The following is a 27,351-nucleotide window of genomic DNA, read 5'->3' as shown; positions in this document are numbered from 1 at the left end:
ATAAAGGTCTAGTTGGATTGGTTTATCGCGTAAATCCTGCTGGTTGGCCTGCTATCTTGGATGATGACCCTGAAGAATGTCAACAGCTCATTTCCCCAAAGCTGGAAGGAGTCACCATGGAAGTCATAATCTGCTCCTCGGCAAAGACCTTGATTCAAATACCAAATCTTTCCATCTTTCCAAATATGTATTAACAGGAACCGTCCACTCCTGCGCAACCATAACACTTATGAAGATCTGAGGAGGAAACGCTTGGTACCAAATACTCCAGCTTTCAATTTCATAGAATGGTCTTTTGTTGTCATGGCTTTATATTCAGGCCACATTAATTGACTGCAAACCTTGACACTATTAATGTAAGAGTTCCTGACTGTAGCTTAAAAAGTAAAGCACGGCAGTAGCAACTTCAAGGTCATTGGTTACATTTTTAAGGGTGGATAAAATGTATAAATGAGAATATGTAAGTTACTTTGGAAAAAATGTGCATAAATGTTAAGTTTTCACCTACTATAATTGCTTGCTTGTCATTAGTTAAAATGTTTGATCTTTTTGTTTTTTTTTGCGTGAGATATTCACACACAAACCCTGCATTTTCTGTTCTTACCAACAGGACGACAGCGACAGCATGAGACACCAGAGTGATTTTTTTGGCCACGTTGATGGGGGTCATCTGCTTGACACTAACTGGCCTCCAAAAAAAACCCAGGACCAGATGTTACCGAAATGATCAACAACCGAAGCAACAATAGCTGCAGGGGGAGGGAGAGAGCAGCATAAATTAATGGCTGATTTCTCTGGCTTTGATGGAATTAGCGGTACTTCTTTTCTCAATGTGCCATGTGAATGTCCTTGCGTTAAACGTTTTTTTTCTCCTATTCTCTTTCTCTCTCTCTCTCTCTCTCTCTCCCCTTTTCTCTCTTTTTGACAAGTAAGGCCACCCAGCAGAAAGCAACTGATGCAAAACCCCCAAGTAATCCCTGTGTTTATCTCTCCACTGTGGTAAGTCTGAACACAGACCCCATTATCTCACGGATTTGAGCAAACTTTCATTTATTTGTTGGCCTTGGGTATTCTTTCTTCAACTTCGATGCCTGAGTTTAGGATCCCCTGATTCCCCTATTCCAATGTAAATAGATTTGCATAGGGTCACAATGCATCTAGCTGAGTACTGATTAGCTGACAGAGGGGAGGCCTGTTTGCAAAGGTGGGGGGACCCCAGTAGACATGTACATGTAAAAAGGTGCCTTCCAGGAGGGAGCAATGAGCACATACATATGTATCTGTGATTGCATGAAGCTTCTCAAAATCTCCACAAAGCCAAATGGAAAAGGGCTGCTTGCATTCCTGCCCCCATCCCTTGTTCTTGGACCAAAACTAACGGTGTTGAGTTGACTGCACCTGAATTAAGTGCTAAAATTTACACAAATTTACAACCTCTTCTGTATTTTCTCAGTAAATTTATGATTTGTAGGCATAATACACAAAGAAACAAGACATTTAGATGACATGTCTTAAAATAATTTACTCATCTTCAAGTTTTTCCAAACCTGTTTGACTGACTTTCTTCTGTTGAACACAAAAGATGATATTTTGAAGAAAGTTTCAACTGTTTTTGTCAATATGATGAAGTCAATAGGGTTCAAAAGGTTTTTTTGTGTTCCACAGAGGAAAGAAATGTGAATGTAAATTGTTTTTTATTTATGATGAAGCATTATATCACGTAGCGTGAGCAAAAATTTTAACAAGGACTTTATAGATGCTTTTGACATTTATCTGAAAAATCTTGTGGGTCAACAGATGTAAATTGTTTGCAGTTACAGTAACAAACTACCAGTAAATACGAGCTATAATAGATTTTTAAACTAGCATTAACAAAGGTGGTAGCCTTGGCCCCACCTATTTGGAACGCAAGTGTTTTGGTAAGACATTAGTGTGCATTAAGGACAGGTTGTAGCCATTTAAGAGTATCTCTGTTATCTCATCTACTTAGGACCCGCTCTACCTCTCTGTTTACATACTAGAGGTGTGAAATTCTGGGGGGTTATCAGAGCTTGAGCAACACTTCATTTAGATTCACACCGAACCCTGAGAGATGCTGAAATGGCTACCTGTAGAGACGACAAATTAGCACAAGCAGCAAGGTCCCGTCAACACCTGCAGAATGTTTTTCTTGCTAATATATTATTTGCTTTTATTTGCTTAATCCGTTTTCCAAGTAAAGTCTGAGCAAACGATTGCGGAAGGTGAAACACATCTGCTGGCCCTCTAGATGTTCAGCCTTTCAGATGACTGTCAAAAGCATTTAAAAAGTCCCTATTATCCTTATTTAACAGATGTTACAGCTTGCGCCAAGTAAAATAATGTGCATTGTATAAAAGAAGATATATTGAAGAATGTCTCAACTAATGTTGTTCAAACAATGAAAGTCAATGTGGTCCAAAACAACATTCTAGTCCTTATCAAAAAATGACACTATTCAAAAAATCTTTTTTTGTGCTCCACAGAAGAACAAAAGTCATACAGGTTTGGAATGACATGAGGTTGAATAAATGAGTTAAATTTTTTTGGGTGAACTATCCCTTTAAGGTCAAAAGGTACAACAAGATAGGAGAATGAATGTGACATGGCTTAGAGTGAAGGAAAATGGGTTAGTTGAGTGCAGAGGTGCAACTCCCTCTGCGTTGTAGTCATTTCCCTCCTGCAGTGTGTCTTTGCATAATTTGCTCCTCCTCCCCCATTAGAGCGGTCGGCTCGTCTCCCCGGGCCATGTGTTAGAACAAATTTGAGCAGTGTCATATTGCACGTATTTCAACAAGGCCAATACGGTTCCCGCCCAATTTGCTTAATGAATTAAGCTGAGGAGAGTAATGGATGTGCTAACACTATTAGCCGCCCTCCACACATCTGCATTGTCGATTCTGGCATGTCCCCCCCCCCCCAACCCTTCCATTTTTTTTTCTCTCTTTTTCTTTCCTCAGGTTTGCTTAAGGACAAATTGATAATGAGTCTCCTCCCTACAGTAACTATAAAAGTAGCTTTCCTCATTTATCTCTCCATCTCTACTAAGCGGCTAACAGCAGAACAATAGCATTTAAATGGTCATTTCCATTAGCTCAAATGAGCTGTTTTGGGTGTCGTTAGCGTGTTTTAGCATGCTAAAGGTGGGCTGGGGAGAGACGCTGTGTGCTGATAAGGTTCAGGTAGTACGCTAGAGGAATGTGTAGCCTAGAGAGGCCCATACAAAGGGAAATGAACAACAACTGAGCTAGCATAGCAGGGCTGTTAGCACGTGAATGCCCCTAATTACAGGCCAACCCCGCGTCATTACACTTAATTGTAAAGTGTGTCTTAATCAGTTTCCATATGAAAAGGTCTATTAATTAAGTGCATGACTGAAATTCAATTATGTTGTCAGGAGACAATTTGTAAACCAAATAATGATCAATTATGCAAACCGAGTCCCACGCACCCAAACTGTTTTGCTAAGCCTTTTTCACAATGAGAACTTCTCTGAAAAAAATCGAATGTAATAAAATTAAAAACAAATTGAACAACAACACAATTACTGAATGACATTCAAAAGCCCGACTTAAAGAAATACTTCAAATGTCAGACCTGTCACTGTCTGTTAGCTTTCTTTTCCTAAATATGTGTCAAAGAAATTTTCATTGAACAATAGATTATGTGTTTGCGACAAAAAGTGGGGTGTTGCGCACATGATATGCAAGTTCAAATCTCGGCTGCATCACACAAACCCATTCCCGTCTACTCTCGACCGTCCTCTACATTACAGACAAAAATCTAATAAAAATGAAAAAGACAGACACACACACCAGTGCCACAAAAACACAACAAAAAACAGCAGATCATTGAGGTCTTGGCTGGCGCTGCAGAGAGTGGCTCTCTGTTTTTCCACGCGTATGGAGCCGCAGTGGCACGGCACTAGCTGCGTTTGGCTGGGTCTTACTGGAATGGCAGTCAAGGGGGTGGGGGGGGAGAGATGAAAGGCCTCAAGATGCTTCAATAAAGGGGAGATTATAATAAGCGCCATCATTGTGCCCCTTTTTGAAAATGTTAATCAGGCATATCACTGCCTGCCTGCAATGCCACATGTAGCAGCGTTTAACTTAACTTCACACCAACAATTTAGAGGACAGCAAGGCCACTGCAAAACACAAGGGGGGGGGGATGAAAGAGAGGGATAGAGGGAAAACGAAAACAAACGGGGATGAGAGGGAGCGCTATGATGGCGACTCATCGTAATTTCCGTGCTGCTATAAAAATCTAAATTACATGTCTCACAATGCCAATGTATCTCCTGCAACCAACAAACCCTTCCCCCCGACACCCCCCTCCACAGACACTATCCACCCTGTGCGTTTTATCTTAAGATTCTCAGACAATGCCTGGAGGATCCCCTTCTCTAATCTTCCTTAAAATCCCCTTTCATCCAACTGTTAAAGAATGTTTGAAAGCCTGACACCAGACCAAAAAAAAAACCCTCTTCACATCTGGGAAAAGCTTTTGGAGGGAGGGGTTGCTGGTTGGGGGTTTGAATGTAAAGTCAATGCAACTTAACTAATTAAATTGTTTTTGCCTCTCGAACATTCAAACGGCCTCAGAGATTAAAAATGGCTGATGTGAGGTGTTTTTCTTTCTCGCTTACAGAGATCATCACAATAGACTGGACAAATGCAAGGAGAAATTACACTCATTTTGTTTAATACAAGAGCAGTGCTAATGTCTTACATCATGCATTAATTGAGGCTAAAGGTCTAACCTGTTGATATTAGGTAGCAAGAATACATGACTTCACAAAGGAGATCTACTCTGCGCACGTAACGGTCCGGTGAGAATTAAAACCAGTGGGAAGAACAAAGGCCGCAAAAGCCAGTAGCCGAAAATGGACCATTCTGATGTTAACCAGCTCTTGAAGTCGAGCACATAGTCCAGCACTAAACCTGAATAGGCAGTCACCTCCTGATCCAGCGCTGGCCTTTGGTCGTGCCGATAAAAGCCATCCTTATGAGCCGAATTCCTGCGTTTGTCTCCAGGCTTACTTTTCCGCTACTCACGGCGCACGCTTAGCAGGAAGGCTAAACGAGGTCTTTGGTCTTTAAAATTAGAGTGGACAAGCTACCGAACTAGCATGCAAATCCCATGGAGGAGAAAGAATAGGACAGAGGGAGAGAAAAGGGAAAAAAGAGAATTGAAAGAGAGAAAACAGAAGAAAGAGAACAGCAGAGAGGAAGGGGAAAAAAAGAGTTTACGATTACACCGATAGAACCCGGTGCGTGCCGATTGCGCGAGACATCACAAAACCCGTCTCGTCCCCAGAACCGGGGCGAGTATTATGCTCTAAACACTTTTCCTTCTCTTACTGCGGAAAGATTATACTGGTTATCCTATTAATGCAGCTGAAATGCCATTCTAGTGTCTTTAAGCTCTTGCATAGGAGGTCAAGAGGACTATGCCACCGCTTACAAGCATGCTGTGGATGTAATCTTCCCAAAGTTACAATAATTAATGTTAAGCTTCTTTAGCAATACGTTTCTGAAAGAACTTGCCTGATAATATACTTAAAGCTGTGTTAGCTGTTAGCTGTTGTCTGAGCTCGGAGACCATTTCCCCATGCGACTCACGTAGCCAAGCTTAAATCTTTAGTCAAACTAAGGGGCTGGTTACAAGCATGTTGCCTTAGCCACACGAGCAATTCCATTTCAGTCTTGGCGGAGCTGAGATCTATAAACGCAGACACTCAAGCAATTATTTCTGCATGGCCAACACTGTCTTGGAATGTGGGCAGGGAGAATTAATGTGGGAAAGCTGAGGGGGGGAAAAAGCGGGAAAAAAAAGGACTGACGTTTTGAGACTAAAATATAAAAAGGTGCACATCCGTGAAGAAGCCTGGAAGAGGACGGCCACGTCCCCAAGAATAAAACAAACACAACGGGCCTCTTCTGACACGTTTGTTTTTGCTGGCACAGACTGTGATGGCTTGTCTGTAAACTGCATTAAGCTGATGATATCCGTCTTGTATGAATTTCTGTGACCGCGCCGAAGAAAAGGAGAAAGGATTAGCATGCAATAAAACCTGTGTCAATCTTATCAGACTCAAGTGCAATTTTTAAACATATGTTAATCTCACCTAAAACTCATTCTTTCCCTCTGCTTTTTTAAAAATCTCTTATCGAGGACTCTGTAGGTGTGAGGGTTTTTAGAGCGCCTTTAAATGCCATTATTTTCATAATTGCGTTCATTGTTGCAGGTTATAAAGCAATTTGAAAATCATATGTGTGCATAAATGCATGCTGAGCAGATGTCAGGGAGATGCATTCAGAGGGTTGCTGAATATCAAAAGCCGCGCAGATAACATTTACACACATTTCAATGCTGTGAGCTGAGAAATTTCAATGTGATTCGGGACGGTATTGTGCACGGACAGAATGGCGAGTGCGCAAATAGCTCTCCTCTCTCACTTTTGATTTTGCGAAATGTTCAAAATTGATATGTTTTCGTCTAACATATTTAGACGTAATTCTAGGGATGTGGCTAACTGAGGTAATGGTTCAGCTGCTGGTGAGATGGGCATAGAAGTCTGTGTGTGTGTGTGTGTGTGTGTGTGTGTGTGAAGGACACTGCTCCCTCTGGTGTGGGAATAACAAGTTCATTAGGCAGGAGCCACCACAGGCCTCTGCTTTCCCCCGAGCGCTCTGCGTTCCGTTTACGGCCTCCTAGCCCATCAGCGGCTGCATCATTAGGGCTCTGCCATAATTAAGAGCTGTTAGAAAGTGAATTCTCCAACTGCAGATTAGAAAATTAAACTATTTACTGATTACATATTAATAGAAGACAACAATGGCAGTCGCCATAAGCTTGGAAGGCAACCAAGGAATACATCTGTGTACTTAATTACCATAAACAATGGTTGCATGGAAATAGAGTTTTATACGCATTCCCTTCTGTAATACGCCTGATATCAGAAGACACTTGACAATTCGTGTTCAATTATCTCCATTCTTTAATGTGCTGTGAACTGCACACAGTAAATAAATTAACCAGCCCAATTACTGTGAATTCATCTGGGAAACAAATGCAAAAAACCAGCAGACTAAGGCAGAGCGTATAATGAGGTGGGGAGGGGGGTATCAGGGATCACGTGTAGTTCTTAGAACAGTTTTTATATGTATATAAATATAACTTTGTATGTGTACATACATGTACACGCATATATATATACATAGTATGAATAAATATACATGTGTATACATATATATGTAAATGCATACAGATGTTTATTTTATATATGTCTATATATATCATGAATTTAATTATTTGCCTAATTTATATGTATGTATGTATTTATATGTATCTAGTGACCACCCTATATTACGGGTTGAGGAAGCAAATAAATAATACAAAAGTTAAATAAACATGCATATGCAGAAAAAAATAAATTGAGGAAAACTTTAACTAAATCCCCATGAAATTACAATTATATAATCCTTAAAAGAATTAAGTGCAACACAGCTTGGCAGTATGTTAAATTCAATATGTGTATGTTGAGCATAACTTAATGACCATGTTTGTTTTGTGTATTATTGGCTATAGAAGCTGTTACTGAAGCTCATGTTGTCTGTGAACCTGACTGAGGCGTGAATTCACCCGTTTGCAGTGCTGAAATGCGTGCACTAGCTCAGACAGGTAAGCACATTAAGGTTAGAATCGTACACACGGTCTGGTGTGTAACAGAGCCTCTTATTTCTGTGTGAGTGTGTAAATATTGCTGAAATGTCTGGTTTGGTTCTCCACCTGCTAGGGCATTCAAGCCATTTATCATTCAGAGCGAGAAAAAACCCTTCAAACGGACACAGCGGCTTTGACTTCAACAGGGTCCAGGTGAGTGGGGAGAGAGAGAGAGAGAGAGAGAGAGAGAGAGGATGGATGGAAGGTTGGGCAAACAAACAGTGATAGTCATGATATCATCCTCAATGTGATGGAAAAGCAAAAAAATTCAATCGTCTACTTCTACTTCCCTCCTTTTTTCACAATGCTACCCTTTTGAGAAATTATTGTTTCGTATCAGCATCTGGATGGCAGGAGGTTGTTCTTAAATTTGGGTTATTGAGGTGCTGGAGCCATTGCCGTTCTCACTCAGAACGAAGCTCTATGTTTTAACAAAGGCTCAGCAGCCCTTTTTCCCTGCTATACACACCTGAAAGATCACCCCACATTCTTTCATATGTGTATATGTGAGGAGAAGAGAGAGAAATAGAGGGAGAGAGAGAGAGAGAGAGAGAGAGAGAGAGAGAGAGAGAGAGAGAGAGTGAGGAGGAGAGCAAGAGCATGTATCTATTAATATGTTTCTTTCATTATTTCAACATTTCCTTTTCTGTCCAGCCCCCAAATAGCAACCCTCCCCACTTCTCTTCCTCCCCTCTTCACCCTTTACCCCTCTGCCGTATCCCCCTCTCTCCCTCCTTCTCTCTCTCTCTCTTCTACAGCATATCATTGAAGGCCAGATATGGGGTTCTGTTGCGCATGGCTGCACGGTACTGTTCAATAGTGGCTGGCTGGCGGACGCTATCAGCACTAGTTATCAGCTCCCATGAAGGCTCTCTTATCACGGCGGCCCAGAGAGCCTCCCTGCATCCTCACCGCCCCTTTTCATATCCCCGCTGCCGCCCCAACATCCCGGCTTCAAAGATTCACACTTCCCAAACTCCATAAGAGTTTGTGAACGCTCAATTTGCCAAAACTGTTTACAGTGTAATTGGGCGGCGTACCTGTGTCCATGAGATAGCGCAGACGCTTTTCCACACGCGAGGCCCGCGTGTCGATCTGCCTCTGCTCGCTCTCCAGCGCCGCCAGTTCTCCCACCACGTACTGACTGGTGTCTTTGAACGCTTTCTGCTGGGCAAGAACAAACGAGAGGAAGGGGGAGTGATGAGAGGTAAGAAATGAAGCATCACATCCTGGGTTTATACAGCTTTTTAATACCAGGGGAACAGTGGTCAGAATAATTACTGGTGAATATTGCTTTAATTAATTAAGCGAATGAATGTTCTTTTTTCTGAAAAAAATGACGATGTGATAAAAATGATTCAAAAACTTTCCCAAATTAGGTTCATTACAAAGATGAGGTAATAAATAACAATAATACATACATAAAAAAAAAAAAAAAAAAAAAATATATATATATATATATTTTTTTTATTTTTTTTATATATATATTAAGTAATAATAAAATTATATATTTTTAAATCATATTAACAATTTAAAATATATGTTAAAAATTGTATACATAAATATAAAATTTAATTAAATTCTGAATAGGTTTAAAGATTTATTTATTTTTATTTATTAATGGCTTAATGACTTAATAATGTTGATTTGCACGTTACAGACTTTAGCTTTAAATGCAGAGCATGTATATAAAATAAATGAGATTAAAAAAAAAATTAAAAAAAATTCTGACTATATTTGAAGATTTAGACCCATATACCCATACTATAAAGACTGTAGCTTTAAATGCTGAGGTTTGACTTCAAGTGTAAAGCCTGGAGGCAGGAGGGTGCGCTTACACACCAATATAAACACACGCTAAATGACCGCAGAGAGAATCCAGTTTTACAGCAGTCTGGAGACTGACACGCAGAGAGGCAAAATTGAAATATGTTGGAGAGGTGGGTCAGTGCCTAAGGGCCTATCAGCAGGGATCTAAGAGATCTACACAACACACGTGTGTGCTCAGATTCACACATCTACGCATTTGGAAACATGCTTCTATTCTTTTACGCATGTGGCCCTGGTGCCAGCACCCTCTGGCTCATGGGAAACACTGAAGTGAGGGATGAGACAGTGATTAGGGACAAATACAGTAATTAAACTGCACGCTTATTTCCAAGTGTGTGATAGGGACAAGCACTCCCACCCCCCTTTCTTTCACTCGTTTATCACCCACCTCTGTCCTCTCCTCCTTCCAACCTTCCTAATATTCTAAGAAAAGTGGGGGAGGGGGAAAAGAGTGCTAATTTAAATTCACATCCTAAAGATTGCTGCAAAAATATATATATATTTTTTAGTGCTGATGCAACTTATTTCATAATAGGAAAGAGGGAAATGGGGAAGAAAGTTTTTTTTTCATCCAAGACAGCACTTTTTCTGCCTGAGTCCTCCTGCTGTCCATCAAACTCCACCTTCCTCTTCCTCGCTGCTCTATCAAATACTTCTCCCACAAATCAATTTTACACATGATCAGCCCCCTCCCCCTGCTCTCGCCTCTCTGCCATAATTAAGTGTTGAAATTTCCATATATATTATATTAATGCAAACATCATTCGCTGGGTAATTCAGCTTGAGCTGGGTAATGGGCAAGTTCAACACCCATTAACCCCTACACAGAGAGGGGCAAAGCTGGTCTCTACTGACCTTCCCTCTCTCTCTTTCTGTGTCTCTATCTCACTCTTCCCAGGATATGTTTCTCTATGCTCTGTCCCTATACTTGGTGCTGCAATAATTAAAATACTGTAGTTTCTTTAGATCAGCCTGCATAAAGAGAATGAAAGAAATTCTAATTGCATAGTTCTATAATTATATATATATATATATATATATATATATATATATATATATATATTCACACTACGTGTTTATTCCCTTAAAAATAAATAAATAAATTGTTTTGATGGACATTGGAACCAGAAATGGAGACAAAAACGGAGGGGAAATTCAGGACAAATTGAAAGTGTTCTGAGAAAAAGACAGAAAGGTGGAGTGAAAGAGGTATATCCACTGCTCTGTCCATTTCCTTTTTTCCTAATCTTACAATTATCAGGGAATAGCAGTCTAATTTGGCTGGTCTCTTTGGCTTTAGGGAAGAACAGATTGACATCAGCGTTCAAAAACCTCTCTGCCCCTCAGACAGATGTGAGTGACTGTGTGCGACTGTGACGTCCAACTATGACCTGGTGTCACAGACAACATCAGAACGAGCAGCGCTGACAGAGAATTTAAATATGCATTAAGTACTTCATCTTCAGTTGGCTTTCGTCCTTCCATCTCTGTCAGAGCTCCTCTCTCCTCGCCACTCCTCTTCAGATCTTCAGGCACGGATCTCTGCCTTTTAACCTCTAAAACAAGAGAGAGAGAGATATTAAAATTTGGTTGATTCTCACCTCACTAGAAATTTAGGGTTAGGGTTGAACCTAACCCAATCAGACAGATCTGACATCTCCATTAAAACAATCACTAGGCATATATAAACACCATATAAAGCTGTTATTAAACTATTAGTATTTTTGAAGACCTTTAAGAGACACTTCAATACTCATTTTACAATAAGCCTAATAGGCAGAACTGAACCACAAACCTGAATGTAACAGACATGCTCATCTTTATGAATTAAATACATGCATTTATTAATTACTTAAGTGTTCCACAATGCAAAATCCTCCAAAATCTTTGTTTATACAGTCAAACTGGAGGAAGTGACATCAGCAGAAGTAAAGGACCTCACCTGGCCTGGTCTCTACGTATTGGCTGAATGATTTGAGCTGTGTTTTCCTGACAGCAGACTCCTTGTGGAAGACAACGGGACTGCGCAAACGTTCCGTAGCCCTGCGGAGACGCTCTGCATGCAATTCATCCACATTATTCTATAAACACATAAAAAAAAAAAGAGAGGGAGGGATGAAGGGAGAAAGAAAAAAAGAGAGAGTAAAAGAGCAGTTAACTTAAAAGTAGAGCAGAGTCATTTGAATAAAAGTTGCTTCTGATGTTGGTCGACATTAAAGAAAAGAACAAATTAGACACACATGGCCAAAAATGTTTAACGATGGAGTGCCGTGCCTGAAGAACGGTCTAGGAAAGGTTCTGCAGCATTTGGTACATCTCTGAGTCCCATATTAACTCACAAGCACAAAGGAAATAAGGCAATTAAGTCTACTTTCAACAAAACCTGAGCCAGAAAATGTATTCAGATTATGCAAATTAAAAGCACTATTGTCTTGGAAGCGAACATGTGTTAGCAGCTTCTCACTGCGGCTTCCAATCACCTCAATATTAAAATGTGTTATTATGTGCCGGGCCCAATAAGCCAAGCAGACTGGAAAGCGAAACGACGGCGTTCAGAATAACATTTGCAACGTCAATAATAATAATAGGAAACGTCTAATAAAGTTCGCAATTAGCGAACACGTTCCACTGCTTGAGACTAGGAGGGAGAAACATTGTTAGTGCAGACGCTAGCTCACTGGTGTGTGTACAGAAACCGCACAGCTAATAAAGACAAGCGTGCACAGACACAAATACCACCTCTGGCCTGTTTATACTTAAATTATAACTTCTGAAAACAAAGCTACAATTAGCATCTCCCTAGAGAACAACAAATTTAGCCTGTGTGAATATTAACAGTTATAGCTGTTTATTCAACTAATCCCACGTGTTTAAAGGGAGGATATCAGCTGTCACAGCCCTAATCTGCAGCTTCTCTTCAGCCATCATGACAGATTGTAACTTAACTTTCAGAAATTCCTATAGGCTGGATTAGAAAACACTTGGGTACGTGGATGTGTGTGTATATTATATATTTATATACATACCTGCCTGAACATACATATACATATACATATACATATATATATATACACATACACACACACACATATACATGTATATATATATAGTACAGGCCAAAAGTTTGGAAACATTACTATCTTTAATGTTTTTGAAAGAAGTTTATTCTGCTCATCAAGCCTGCATTTATTTGATTAAAAATACAGAAAAAAAGTAATATTGTGATATAGTATTACAATTTAAAATAATTGGTTTTCAATTTATTATACTTTAAATTATCATTTATTTCTGTGATGCAAAGCTGCATTTTCAGGATCATTACTCCAGTCTATCACATGATCCTTTAGAAATCATTCTAATATGATGATTCATTATCAAAGTTGGAAACAGTTCTGCTGCTTAATATTTTTTCATAACCTGTGATACTTTTTTAGGATACTTTGATAAAAAAAAAAATTAAAAAAAAAGAAGCAAATGTTTTAAAAATAGAAATCTATTGTAACAACAATATACACTACTGGTCAGTAATTTGGGGTCAGTAATTTTTTTTCTTTCTTTTTTTGAAATAAATCAATACTTTTATTCAGCAAGGATGTGTTAAATTGATAAAAAGTGATAGTAAAGAAGATTTATATTATTAGAAAATATTTTTTTATTTTGAATAAATGCAGTTCTTTTTAACCTTTTATTCATCAAATATATTAGGCAGCAGAACTGTTTCCAACACTCATAATAAATCAGAATATTAGAATGATTTCTAAAGGATCATGTGATAGACTGGATGTCACATGTGACACTGAAGACTGGAGTAATGATGCTGAAAATTCAGCTTTGCATCACAGAAATAAATGATAATTTAAAGTATAATAAATTGAAAACCAATTATTTTAAATTGTAATAATATATCACAATATTACATTTTTTTCTGTATTTTTGATCAAATAAATGCAGGCTTGATAAGCAGAAGAAACTTCTTTCAAAAACATAAAAAATAGTAAACTTAGTAAAAATACATTAACATTAAAAATAGTAAACTTTTGGCCTATACTATATATATATATATATCTCAACATTTACTAAAACATTTTTAAAATCAAAAGTTGTATCTGTTAATATTAAGTAATGCACTATGAACTAACATGAACATTTTTTTTAAGTTAAATAAATTCTGTAGAAATGTATTGATCATTGTTAGTTTGTTAGTTAATCCATTAACTAATCTTAACAAATGTGACCTTATTATAAAGTGTTATGGAATTTAAGAAAAAAAATATATATATATACATAAAAAAAAAAAAAAAATCATCTTAAATACCATCATCACATGACATTTTACAACCTTGATTTTCCTCCAGAAAAACAACTTGAATTTAGAAATTAAAAACATGCTCATCATAGAATAGGTCAAATAGATTCATTATATGTGTACATTTTTGAATAAATAAATAATAGATATGATGGAGAAAAAAACTAAATATACTCATTCATAAAACATCATACAATGGCAATCTGATGGTGAAAAAATGTCACCCTAAGTCCATCCCTATAAGTGGAATGAGTACCGCAGTCATCACACAAAACCAAAGGCGTGAGCGTGTTACGTGTTAAAACGACACATTCAACAGCCTGGATCTCTAGAGACAGCTCAACAAAGCCCTTTAACCCTGTCTGATTCCTCTCATGTTAAAGTCCAAAGAAAACAAACAGGATTCAAACCCAAAGCCCCGCTAGAATCCTCGTTTCCCGGAGGACCCAAGGCCTCCAACCCTCGCTAACAACCCCTTCCTTGAAACACCTGCCCCCACAGCCCCTCGGTACCCCTGGCTGGGGAAGATATCAGGGCTATCCCCACATCGCGATCAGCGCTTTTTAATCTGTTATCGTCCCGATCATTATTGTGGTGGTGGGTATTATTTTGGCAGAGGTGTGTGTGTGTATCTGGGATGCGTGACTAATGTTGCGGTCTGCTGCTCATTGCAGGCGGTTATCGTGTGCCACCATGGCAGCAGGCTCACAGTGCATAGAGACAATTGCTAATGAGACACAACCGGCAGCACTGGGGGACTGCAGTGTGTGTGCTGGGGGGAACCGTTCTGTCCCAAACCGTTATACTATGGCCTCGAGGAGTTGTGGGACGGGAGAATCCTCGAGGGATGGAACGGTTGAGTCAGATTTTTTTAAGAGTTAAAAGACGGTACTACAAGAGCAGGCCTTGAGAGAGAGAATGTGATCCTAATGTGTTTGTCTTAAAAAGGCAAGAAAAGACGTGGAGGAGGGACACATTTGATACTCAAACGTCTTCATGCAGACAAGGTTGCAATGGAGAATAGGGTGAAGGTCAGAAGAGACAAGAGAGAGCGTGAGCTGCTCTTTCTTTGAAACCCCACTAACCACTGAAGCTCAGAGCTGCAGTGCTCGTAACCCTGCTGATCCTCCCCTGGGCTTTGGCCTGTTGTGTAGGCCTGCAGTTCTGCAGCAGGTGCTGGACTGTTCATAGAGAATGAGAGTAAAAGACCCTCATCACTAAAAGCCATTTCATAATGAAGGCATACTAGAAATTATCGGTTAAATCACCTCATCTTACAGTTACTAAGATAGAAATTGTACTGTTCCTCGGAAACACTTGCCAGTTCTTGACAATATCGTTCAAGTGCATATGTATAATTTTTTTGCTTAAATACAGTAAGTGTCATACACTACCATTCAAAAGTTTGGGTTAAGTATGGTTTTTATTTTAGAAAAATAAATTAATACTTTTATTCAAGCAAGACATTTATATTACAAAAGGTTTATTTCAAATAAATGCTATTCTTTTGAACTTTATATTCATCAAAGAAAAATGTTAAGCAGCACAGTCGTTTTCAACATTTCTTGGCCACCAAAGAAAAGTTTCTTGGCCACCAAATCAGCCTATTAGAATGATTTCTGAAGGATCATGTGACTCTGAACACTGGAGCAATGATGCTGAAAATCCAGCTTTGCCATCACAGGAATAAATTATTACTTTTTAAAAATAAATTGTAATAATATTTCACAATATTACTGTTTTTACTGCATTTTTGATTTTGACTTTGCAAAAAAAAAAAAAAAAAAAAAAATCTTACCAACCCCAAACTAGTGTACCTGAAAGTAAATGCAGAAAATGAATGTTTTCTCATGGCAGTTTTTCCATTGATTTTGTTAAAAAGTTACTGCTAACACTTAATCATTTTTATTAATCAAAATAAATTATGTGTATAAATTATGCTATTATTGGTTAAGTATTCCCAATAATATAACTGGGTAAATATTCTTCTTCTCCAACCCAAATGAATCGTTGTATGTGTGACAATTTGCGTCATCCTCGTCATGTCTGTATATCCGTCTCTGGAATCTAACCTATTTGAGACTAGGCCTTTGGGAAACCTCGACCAATTATTTCACACCTGCTGCAGTGCACTGAAAGAGGCCTGCCGACTCAAACGAACACATCACTGCAGTCATTGTGCATCAAAGAGCCTGCTAACATCTGCTCACAGGAAATCCCCTCTGTCAGCAGAGAGAAAGAGAGAGGCAGAAAGGGGCGAACAGGTGGGGGAAGGTAGTCGCCAGCATCTCTGAACATGCCCTGAAGTCACCACCTGGGGGCTCTGAATACAACAGCGAGATAGGAGGTCATCACACACGCGTATAAACACCAAGCAGTCAGCAGTACACCGGTATGCATGTTCTTAGACACAGAACGCTGGTATTTAATAAACAAGGTAAATCAATCCACTGCATGTCAACGTCGTGAGCCACACGCTGCTGTCGATGCATCCCAAAGCTCTCTTCTCTCTCAGAAAAGGTCAGGTGTGATATGAGGTAATGGCTGTAAAATGTCATTCATGTGTTCTGGCTTAATATATAAACACATGATGATCCTCAGACAAAAAATAAACAAGAGACAGCAAATCAAAGAAAATCAACCTGTCTTGGCCTTTTACCTCACACACGCATAGAAGAGAATGAGAACCAAGCCAATCATTTCATACTGTTAAAACTACCATAACAAGCCTACAATAAAATACAATAAAGAAGCTTTCAATGCCCTTTGGGAATCTTTAGTTGGGTACATTTTTGCATATCATGATGAAAATTTGTATGGTGTCTTTCAGCACGCTTCTATGTATTTACAAGGGTGTTCTGTGTGGTCGTTTACAAGCCCAAAACAAAAGAGCACAGCCCCAAGTCTGTATGATATTCTGATCCCTAAATATGGCTCAGGTCCGCCTTCATTGTAAAGCTTGTTTTTAATACTCATTCTATCTTAAAATCTGTTCCAAGTCACCTAGAAAAGTAAATATTACAACTTTTAAGCTACACAATTTGAAGTGACTCATGTCTTACTCAACAAAGTTTATTACTTATGGTTAGGAGTTCACAATGATTCCCTAAGTATGAGCAATAATATTAGTTCTGCTTGCTTAGCGAATACAATTAAAGATAGAGCAGGTGGGGTGTAAATGTTACCTGCAGGCCGCCTGATTCAGGGCTGAGGGGTGAAGTACTGGATGCCGTCAGTGATGAAGAAGAGGATGAGGAGGAAGGAGAGCTGCCACCCTGTGGCCGAAACTCTGTGAGCTTCTTGAGCTTCAGGTCCACATGCCTGCTGTTCATCACACCTAAAAAGAGAAAGAGAGAGGGAGGAAGTGTTATATGCAGTAGGCCACTCGTCTCCAACACACAGATAAGCAGAGGACATGACAATGTTTGCCCTCAAGCAAACTGGCCCTCTCAACCTCATACACACTCACATATACACACACTTTTCTGGAGAGATAGCGAGATGCTGTGAGCACGACACACCTGGAATGTCTCCCTTGATTCATAAATGACACCCACACACATGTTGTGAATAAAATGTTTTTTTGATGAGTTTGTTGTTCCCAAATGCACCCTTGAATTTCAAATTGCTGAGCAAAACCCATTTCTGTTGGTTGGATTTTACAGAAATATATAATGTACACTACAGTTCAAAAGTTTGGGGTCAGAAAGGCTTTTGAAAGGCTGTTAGGCTCAGCATACCTGTATTTATTTGATTAAAGATACAGTAATTGTTTCTTAAGACTGTCAATTTTCATCAATATAATGTGTCCTTACTGAATAAAAAGTAGTAATGTTTTTACTAACCCCAAACGTTTGAAAGGTAGTGTATATTAATTACATATATAAATATTGTTATTGTTTTGTCTATTTCATAAGATTATCATTACATATTTACACATGTAAATATTTTTTCCTTAAGTGTATTATTTAATTACTAAATGCATTACTTATTAACAAACAATACATATTGAACGCATAAATTTATATCTTCATTTTAATTAATACAATTATGATACATATTTATTACATATAAATTATTTATTTAAACATTTTGTAAATAATCAAATGTGATGTTGAAATGTTATGATATAATGTAAAATTAACAACACATTTTAACATTATTAATAACGTTATCTAGAGGCCTTGCATTATTGTTGTTTTCCAGTTTCTCTCTTGGAAAAAAAGAAGAGAGAAAAACTCTTTAACTTGCTTTGTTGAGATCACAAAACAAGACAAATATGAATAAAAATAATGCACAACTTTTGTGAGCCTCTGTATATGCCACAGTGAACTTTGTACTGTACTGTTTGTGAACTAATCCTCTCGGGAATTAATCAGCGCTGTGTATTTCCACACAAGATTTCTCACAGCTTTAGCTGCATACTGAAAAAAAATCAAAACAAATCAATGGACACTCGGATAGACTCCCGCTGAAACGATATCCATTCATTTAGCTCTAATTCAATGGACACTCGGATAAACTCCAGTTGAAACGCTGTCCATTCATTTAGCTCAAATTCAAGAAATCTCTAGCTTTCCTCTATCTATTTTTGAAACTGACTGCTAGTGAGCAGCCACACATGTGCACGGCTTAAAGGGAACAGTGCTAGTCCCTGCGATTAATTGAAAGAGAAACAACCCACAATACCACAAAACAAACCCTCTTTCTCTTCAAATGAACAATGACTTCTAAATTTCTTCCTTCCCACGCAGACTTGTCTTTCACATGTGTTGGTGCCTTATTTTATGTCAGTCTTTATATTCTCCAAGTCTGTCTTTCTCTAGTAACCTTTCACTAGCAGGTGTAGCCTTGCCCTCTCTCTCTCTCTCTCATCTGGGCTACAGATGAAAGTGAGGTGAGGAAGCTTTTCATGTGGGTCCTGTTCTCCTCGTCTCCCAGCATCCCTCTCTCTCGCCCAAAAAACACCACAGGAGTCATTTGTGTGTGTGTCTGTTTAGTGACCAACAGTTTTGCTCAAACACAAGAGTCACATCCCCAACTAACTAAAAGTGTGCACCATGATAATGACATGCATTAATTTCTGTCATGACAACTCATAGTGAGTGTTTGGCATAGTAATGGGTATGACAATGTTGATATATTTGGTCTTGGCGGAATAAATCTGCTACGCTGCTGCAAAGCAAGTATGGGACTAGCTACTGCCAATGCATACACGACACGCTGCTGCTGTACAATATAGTATACATGAATTACCCGTAGCAGATCTATACAGGTGGAGCTGGGGAAGTTGGAGGGTTTCTGAAAGTATGCTGCAACTGCTACAGAAAATGCTGACCAAGTATTTAAAGGTTGAGCATGCAAGCTCATTTTCTACTGATACAGCAGTAACCAATAAGCTGTGCCCTAGAGAATGATGTGATTGCAAGCAGGTCCAACTGTGCTATGAAAAAAAAAAAAAGAGTAAGACTGAAATGAGCAAAATGAGCTCGTTTTTCATTTTCGATTTTGTCTGTGAAAAAATATATAGACCTTTTCACAATAACAGACAAAAACACAAACCCAACAATGTAACAAACAATGTAGATAGACTGTACATAAGTTAAGTAAAGAGAAGGAGAATAAATCATATATATCATATCATATGACTTGCTCAGCAAGACACAAAAACAAAAAACAAACATCTCTTTAGAAGATATAATTGTGTTTGTCTTGAGAATATGTTCAAATAGTTTTTAATTAAACTAATTAAACTCTTACAGACACAAACAACCCTTCTGTGTCTGAAACAGATGAGCTTATTTTGAATTAAAAGAAATACATTTTAAAAGGTGCTTAAAATAGAAAGTAATCCCACTGGAAACTACTATCTGAGATTTTTCAGAGAATTGTTTCTAGGGCTGCACAATTTGGACCAAATATTGTATTATTATATATCAATATGACCATAATGATAATAATAATAACATGATTTCAGTTTGATTTTAATTAATCATGCAGCCCTACTAAATGAAGGGTCATTATGGTAGGATAAAAGGTCAAAGGTTAAAAAAAAAAAAACCTAAAGTTGAACACTAACAGAAGTAGATGCAAACAGATAAATCACTACACACAAGCGTTACCATGCACACATGTTCAAATACAAGCACAGGTCATGCAGTGTTGGGTTACCCAGAGAGGCCAAGTCACTGGCAGAGTTAGTAAAATCATCCTCCATTAGACATGAAGAAGACAGCTCCTCCTCAGGGTTAGTATGCGAGACATCATCAGCGTGAAATGCCGCCGCCTCAATATCACTCCTGCCCTCCTCATCCACACCCTCCACACTCACCCCATCCACCACGTCTGCGAGCAAACAAACAAACAGGGATGGCCAAAAAAAAGAGAAGAGCAAAGAGACAGAGGTGGTTAGTGAAGCATTGAGCGTTAGTTCGGCATTCCAGCAGGAAAGGAAACTTTGCATGTTAGTTAATAGTCAGAAAAGCATTTGTTTAGACCCATTTATACATAAAACGGTAATTCCTTAACAAAAAGTTTGCTGCTGTCACATTGGGGTGTGTTTGTTTGAGCTGAGAAAAATCAGGCAGATGGCTGAGAGTGTCTGGCAGAGAGCTGAGCTTTATGTGTGTGTGTGTGTGTTGCACGGCAGATTTGGCCTTGACGGCAAAATCTCCTCCAGAGTTCCTCTTCCGCATCCACAGATCTGAATCCCACAGAGCCCTTGACAATACACACTCAATCCAAACACATCGATCTCATTCAGTTATATGGTAACTAGAGCAAAGCCGCACACACACACGCTTAAATAAGAGACAGAACAAATAGGAAAAATGGTGCTGCATGATTTAAGGGAAAAAAATCAAATTGCATTTAGTCTGATTGCCATTTAAAATGTGATTTAAAAAAGGTTCCAGGTTTCCTGTGCTTGTTTGTAATGTTTGTGAATACCATTAATGTATTTTTGTTTTTTTTAAACAATAGTACTAAATATAAATATTAAAATAAACAATTGTAATATTTCAATGTAAAATAAAGAGTTTTATTTTACACTACAACTGTAAAGTTACACCAATTTCAGCATTTATGGTCGTCTTCATTTCTTAATTTTCAAACGTTAAACCATAAAGCTTTTATTTTGGTGGAAAACCAGAGAGACTTAAGGCTTCTCTCGTGTGTTGACAACAGCTGGTTTATTAGCACTTTTCAGTACAAGTTTGGGAAGTTTGTCATCTTCCCAAACGCACGTTATAAGCAACCCAAACTCAGAGCAAATGCAGAGATGGAGTTCAAGTGGAGCAGCATTTAATGTAAACCGAGCTGCTCTGAGACACTGAAAACACTGTTCTTTTATGTGCGAGCAGCTCATGATCCAGAGTGCTTTACTTTGAACCACCCAGCACATATATTTATTTCATAAAATAACAGGTTTTGTGATTTGATTATCGTACAAAGCCATATCATGATTTTGGTGTTATTTCGATTAATCGTGCAGCCCTGTGTGCACATGACATTCTCCAGAAAAAAACATTTTGAAAATCAGAGAAAAAGAAATGACAGCATGTTCCTTATTTCCTTTCTCACATGCTTTTTTAATTTACTTTCCATGATATAGCAACACACACACACACACACACACAGGGCAGTGCTAAGCTAATTAACAGAACGCATTCTGCTGGAGTTGGTGAAAGTTTTGCTGGTGAATGTTTTGCTCTACTCAGCTTGAGCTCTCTCAGAATTAGAGCAGAGTGTTTGTGTATTCAAGTGTGTATGTGTGAGTGTGTGTGTTGGTGGGATTATGCGTTCTGCACGATAGGCCTTGTGCATCAAGCCTATAGCATTTCCCTCCAACCTGATTTTTAATGAGTTCTACAATTAGCAGAGTTCAACAGCCTGAAAGGCCAAATAAACCGTTTTTTAAAACTGTCTTTCTTTCTCTCCCTCTCTCTAACCCGTTTTTCCTCTGCTCTGTCCATATGCAGGTTTGTCCATCTCTGCAGGACATGAGATGTGTTCTGTGGAGTTTCCGAGATGTGGTAAACGCGTGATTGTGGAGGAGGGAACACTATTAGGCGGACAGGGAGAGGATGAAGAGAAAATGGAGGGCGTCAAAGAGGGAGAGATGAAAGAGATAAAAGGAGAGGAATATTGTGTCTCCCCTTGAGCTGTGAAATGGTACACACGGACACGAGCCGGCACAGAATTAGGCACAGCGGCTAACCTGCTATGTTAACACCTCGCGTATTAAACAAAACCTTGACGCGCCGCTAACACCCCTCTCGCTCGACGTACGTGCGTGCTTTTAATTATACGCAGCAGCTAGCCACAACGCTAACACCCCTTGGCGTAAACACGTTTAATAACACACCACAGCTACCCGCTATGCTAATGCCCCACTGTTTCCGCACAGTCCTCCCAACGGCTAGCGTTACACTAACGTGCCGTCTCATTGTCCTGTAATGTGAAATAAAAGGAGAAATGGTGGCTGATGATAACGCGGGACGCGGCAGGAAACCCGAGCTGAAGAAGATCCGGTCTATAGGAGTCCTCCATGGACAATGAGACACTGATTACCCAGCATGGGTGTGTGTTATAATGACGGTGATGATGATTTGGGCCGTGGACTGGTGTGTATGTGTGCGTGTTGGGGCGCAGGGCACTGTTGGCTGTCGCCAGAGTTTTCCTGATGTATTTCCGAAGGATTACGTGTGAAGCGACTGCCTGAACAAATGGAAGTGAAGCCCTCTGTGAACACCTCAAATTAGAGTTCAGACTATGTGGGTGTGTTGGTGTGTTTCTTAATGTAATGCTCCTTTGGGCCTTGAAAGCAGAAGTGTTGGTTGTCATTACGGAGTGAGCAACAAAAACGTTTTTTAAGGGCTGAAAGCCACTAATGGACACACACATATGGCCTGCTCCTAATGGACACACACACACAAGCTTCGTGAGCCAATTAAAAATCTCACAGGCCAAACACCAGCATTCGGCCTTAATGTTCTGTTAGGAACATTTTCACTAACATTTCCAGGGAGCCTATGGGAGCCAGGAATAACAAACACTGACAAAATGGGTCTCATCAGAATAAACATTACCATGGGGATTGAATTCCAACCGACATTAACATGAATATTACTCTGCAGTTATTAGTGCAATAATTAAAATAAAGCAGAAAATACAACATACATATACATATATATTCTATAATAAAATAACAACCTCATGTTGCTCTAAACTTGTATGTCTTTTTTTCTGTGGAACAAAAAATATATTTTTCATGTCTGTGTTTTTTATCCATATAATGAAACCTGTTGTTTTGTACCCCATTTACTTTCATATTGTACCTCAAAATGTACATAGCACACTAGCGCATATTGGGCAAAACAATACCAATATTTTTAGGCAGTGAATGAGTAATATCAATATTCAACATCCCTTTTTCTTTATCAGCCATCTTGGATGTTTTTTTTTCATCTGACCATGAAGCAATGCATTGTGGGTTTACCTTAAAAGGGGTGGTTGATTATGATTTCACTTTTCTAACTTTAGTTAGAGTGTAATGTTGCTGTTTTAGCATAAACAACATCTGTAAAGTTACAATGCTCAAAGTTCAAAGCAAAGGGACATATTTGCTTTTAAAGAAATTGCTTTTTAAGGACTACAACAAACGGCTGGTAGGGACTACACAACATTCCTCCCGGTTAGTGACATCACCAACCCTAGAATTTACATAAACCCCGCCCCTTGAACACACATTGCACGTCTGTGTGAGGTAAAATGACACAAGCTGTTGAAGCTCCGCCCTCTGTGCCGGGAGCAGCAGCTCATTTGCATTTAAAGGTGACAACCTCAAAAAGTGCTCATCCTCATCCTCAAAAAGTGACAACTTTTACATGCTAAATAAAAATATCTGTGGGGTATTTTGAGCTAAAACTTCACATATACACTCTGGGGAAATCAAAGACATTTACATCTTGTGAAAAGGGCATTATACTACCCCTTTAATTATGAAGGATGTAAAGCTATTTTAGAGTTCGCAAAGCAAGGTATGTACATTTGGGGAGACTGTCTAGATAGGCAGGTCACTAGGTTTTGGAACAGAGCTTCTGTGTGTGGTATTTCAGCGTGAATGCATGCAGATTTGCATGTGCGTTTGCATGCTTATGAGAAAGTGTGCGTGCGTGTTTATGCATTGTGAGTGTATGTGCGTGTTCGGCCTATAAAAGCCCCCCTGCACTCACCTCCAGCTGTCTTTGACCTTCCTTTTAAGTTGTTCCCAGCTGCACTACAGGCAATAGAGGTGGAGTCAGTATAGAGAGGCAGTTCAGCCATCTTTACTCCAGATCGAGCCTCCGCTATCAGCTGCCTGGCTCTCTCTCGCAGCTGCCTGCGCCGTTCTTCATCACGCTCCTGACACACACACACACACACACACACAGACATAGGCAGAGGGAGAGGGGGGTTATTGAACGGGTGCCATCTCAAGAAATTGACAGAAATGCCATTTTCACTCCTCTCTCTCCCATCAGATCAGACTGATAGCAGCTTTCTTTACTATCCAGGATGGAGGGTCTCTGGCACAGAGAGAGAGAGCGAGTGAGAGAGATTCACTGCATGGTTTATTTGTCATTGATTCTATATCCAGACATAATAAACCTGAGATATTTACTGGAGTGTCATTTTTTTCTCCGACTACATGTTTATGAGTGTTTTGTGTGCATCAACAAGAGGTAGAGACAGAAATGTATGCATCAACTACTTCACAACATCAATTTGGGAATAGACAGATGAGGAAAAGAGAGAAGACGACAAGGATCGGGAAATGTCATTGGATCCAAACTTTCACTACGTTCATTAGTGAACACTGCTTATTAATAACAGACCACATTCCTACAAACAGTTTGCCATATTGGATATGTCACACAATCTTTTTAAGGCAACATAAAATGGCATTGACCACCGTTTTACCATGTCTGCGTAGAGGCTAAAGATCAAGTTCACCCTCAAGAGCACCTCAAAGTATCACAATGGTAATGTTTGTTTTTCAAATCTATGAATAAATCTATTAGCTATTATGGAAGTAACCTTTATTACATAAACTTTAACTTAACCAGGGGTGTTTTCATGTACGATGACATAACTCGCTGCTAACTACCACAGTGTGATGCATTGTTAGAGAAATTAACTAGCTAGTCACAACCGTAGTAAACTGTTTGAACCAAGGTTCAACAATGCAGAACTGACATTAATGACGTCATGCAGGTGGTGAAATAACTTTTCCTAATTAATCAGTTTGAGTTTTTTCCCTTTCCTTTAACGCCATTCCAGCTTCCATGGCGAGGGCCAGCTTTAGTTTTTCAAAAATGAAACTAAAGATGTTTAAGATGATTTTTTTCTAAAAACCTTAAGATTAAATTTGGATTTAATCAGTTCAAAATTAAATTAACATGGTATCGGAGGGCTATGTTTTTTTCTCTGTTGTTTTGCTTTATAGATGCTTAATTCAATCTCCCTCTTACGTCATACGGTTCCCCCGGAGCACTGGAGCAAGGGTAACCACCTGGTTATTGCTCTGTTGCAGGACATAGATGTGATTTTGCGGGACAATGCGGGACATTGCGAGAGAGATAATTTACTACTATTATACTATGTAAATATTGTTTTACATTAGTTGGAAAGCCTATGTGTCATTCCTTTGGGTGATAACATTTTTTAAATCGCCAATAAGCTTTGTTAATTGTGACCGGCTCTGTGACTGTTACTCAATTTGCCCAGGTTCCAGTTAAACAATGTAATTTAATCTACAGGACTTATTCAGTCTGCTAAATATAATGGTTAGTAGGTAAAAAAAAGCATTTTATACTGAAATAAATTTCCTTAAGTATAGCAACTATTTTTTATTTTCCTTTATAAGACTATGGAAACATTAAATGCATTTTACCAGATCCTGTGCATCTTGAACCTGTATTTTTTGTTGGATCTGGCAGGTTTGATCAGGATGTTCTTATCCAGTATGTGTCTTATGAAGTGCTGGCTAGTGTAAATGTATTTAACGACTTTTGATGAGGTCCACACTGATTCCTTTGCTCTGTCCAGTCATCATCAGCGAAAAAAAATAAATAAATTTGTGAGATATTTATAAGTTGCAATATCACTACCACTCATTAACATTTAGACAGGTTCGCTTAGCATGATGGGTAAACTGGCTCCATAGACAGCCACATGCACACACATGCACACATTTTCAAGGTTCTAACAGGTTTCTAAAGGAAAAAAGCAGAGAGTGAATTAGCCCAATTGGTTACAAAAGCGTTAAGTTAATTAACCCCATTTCACCTGTTTCTGTGGACACTGTTTGTCTGAGGCCATTGTTCAGAAGGACAATAAGCGGAGAGATGCAGATGAGGGAATCCCAGGAGCACTTTTCAGGGGTCCAGCCTAGGGGCCCTTGAGTCTCAGGGTAATTTGAACATGCAAGACAAAGCTAAGGCCAGGTTACACCTGAAAACACAGAAGCTCTCCTGCAAAAGCTGAATTGGGCACGCTTAGTGCGAGTGTGTGTCCACTATGCTCTTGCAAAATGAATACATCTGCTCTAAAAGGGGGGTGACTTGGAATTGCTCAATTTAATCATATGGCTATAAAAAAAAAAAAAAAAGAGAACCATGTGTTTCTGTGAGTGTGACAAAATCTGCCACTATAATAATGTATTTTTCTTTTGAGCTGTGAGGCTTTTGCCCTGTGCTCATCATACAATTTAATGTAATATAATTGTCATTCTTTCTGTAGCTGAAGTCTAAAACGCTACATGATCGGCTCAACCTTCCAGGTATCATCACACACAACCTTCGACACACTGTTTTACATACAGTGATTCAGGGCTGGGCTAGCCATTAGTAAAGAAAATGAGATTCCATGTGTGTGTGTGCCCAGAGGACAGGATTACCACCGTGCCCAGTGTAAACTGCTTTTAGGCAACTCAGGAAATGTTCTGTAATACTGTAGTCATGGAAAATTAACAAGAGATGAAGAACAGCAGCAGACAGAGGAAAGGGGAGATGCTTCCATCCATACAGACTGTGCTGAAACATTTAACAGAGGCTTAAACTGGTCAAATCTGTAAAGGTGCAGACAGACGCTTTATGAAGTTGGAAATGCATAGTATAGCTAGTATAAAAGCTGATTCACATTAAATGGATGTTGACATTGATAGTAAAAAAAAAAGGCCAGACACTTGAATGCATATCGGTGAGTCTTTCCCTAAACAGAACAATTTACTTTCACTAAAATTTTTTACATTTTCCAGGCCTGTACTTTTTCACCATATTTCACAATATGTTATGCTTTTATATGATTTAATTGCATTGGAGTTGAAAAGTGAAAAAGAAAGACTTTTTTTTTTTACTTTACAATAAGATTCTAGACATTAATATGAATTAATGCAATAACATATATTAATATATTTTCAACATATA

The 27,351-nt window shown here is 38.9% G+C and overlaps 1 protein-coding gene across 7 annotated transcripts in view; it reads right to left on the bottom strand.

The window, feature by feature from the left end:
• ehbp1 (EH domain binding protein 1) overlaps positions 1-27,351 on the bottom strand; it is a 130,964-nt gene that overhangs the window by 17,501 nt on the left and 86,112 nt on the right. For 2 of the 7 annotated variants that reach the window (XM_084392939.1, XM_084392941.1), the window contains 6 exons: positions 24,118-24,286; positions 20,054-20,227; positions 17,068-17,219; positions 11,519-11,657; positions 11,032-11,132; positions 8,787-8,913 (listed from right to left, as the gene is read on the bottom strand). In XM_084392939.1, coding sequence (XP_084249065.1) covers positions 8,787-8,913; positions 11,032-11,132; positions 11,519-11,657; positions 17,068-17,219; positions 20,054-20,227; positions 24,118-24,286 — 862 coding nt within the window. The remainder of the gene's footprint in view (positions 1-8,786; positions 8,914-11,031; positions 11,133-11,518; positions 11,658-17,067; positions 17,220-20,053; positions 20,228-24,117; positions 24,287-27,351) is intronic. The other 5 variants (XM_084392940.1, XM_084392942.1, XM_084392944.1 and 2 more) reach the window with 3 other exon arrangements.

The sequence above is a fragment of the Rutilus rutilus genome (genome assembly GCF_951802725.1).
Source record: "Rutilus rutilus genome assembly, chromosome: 21".
In the NCBI taxonomy this organism is placed as follows: domain Eukaryota; kingdom Metazoa; phylum Chordata; class Actinopteri; order Cypriniformes; family Leuciscidae; genus Rutilus; species Rutilus rutilus.
Note: the sequence above shows the minus strand (reverse complement) of the source record. Positions and strands in the feature narration are given on the sequence as shown.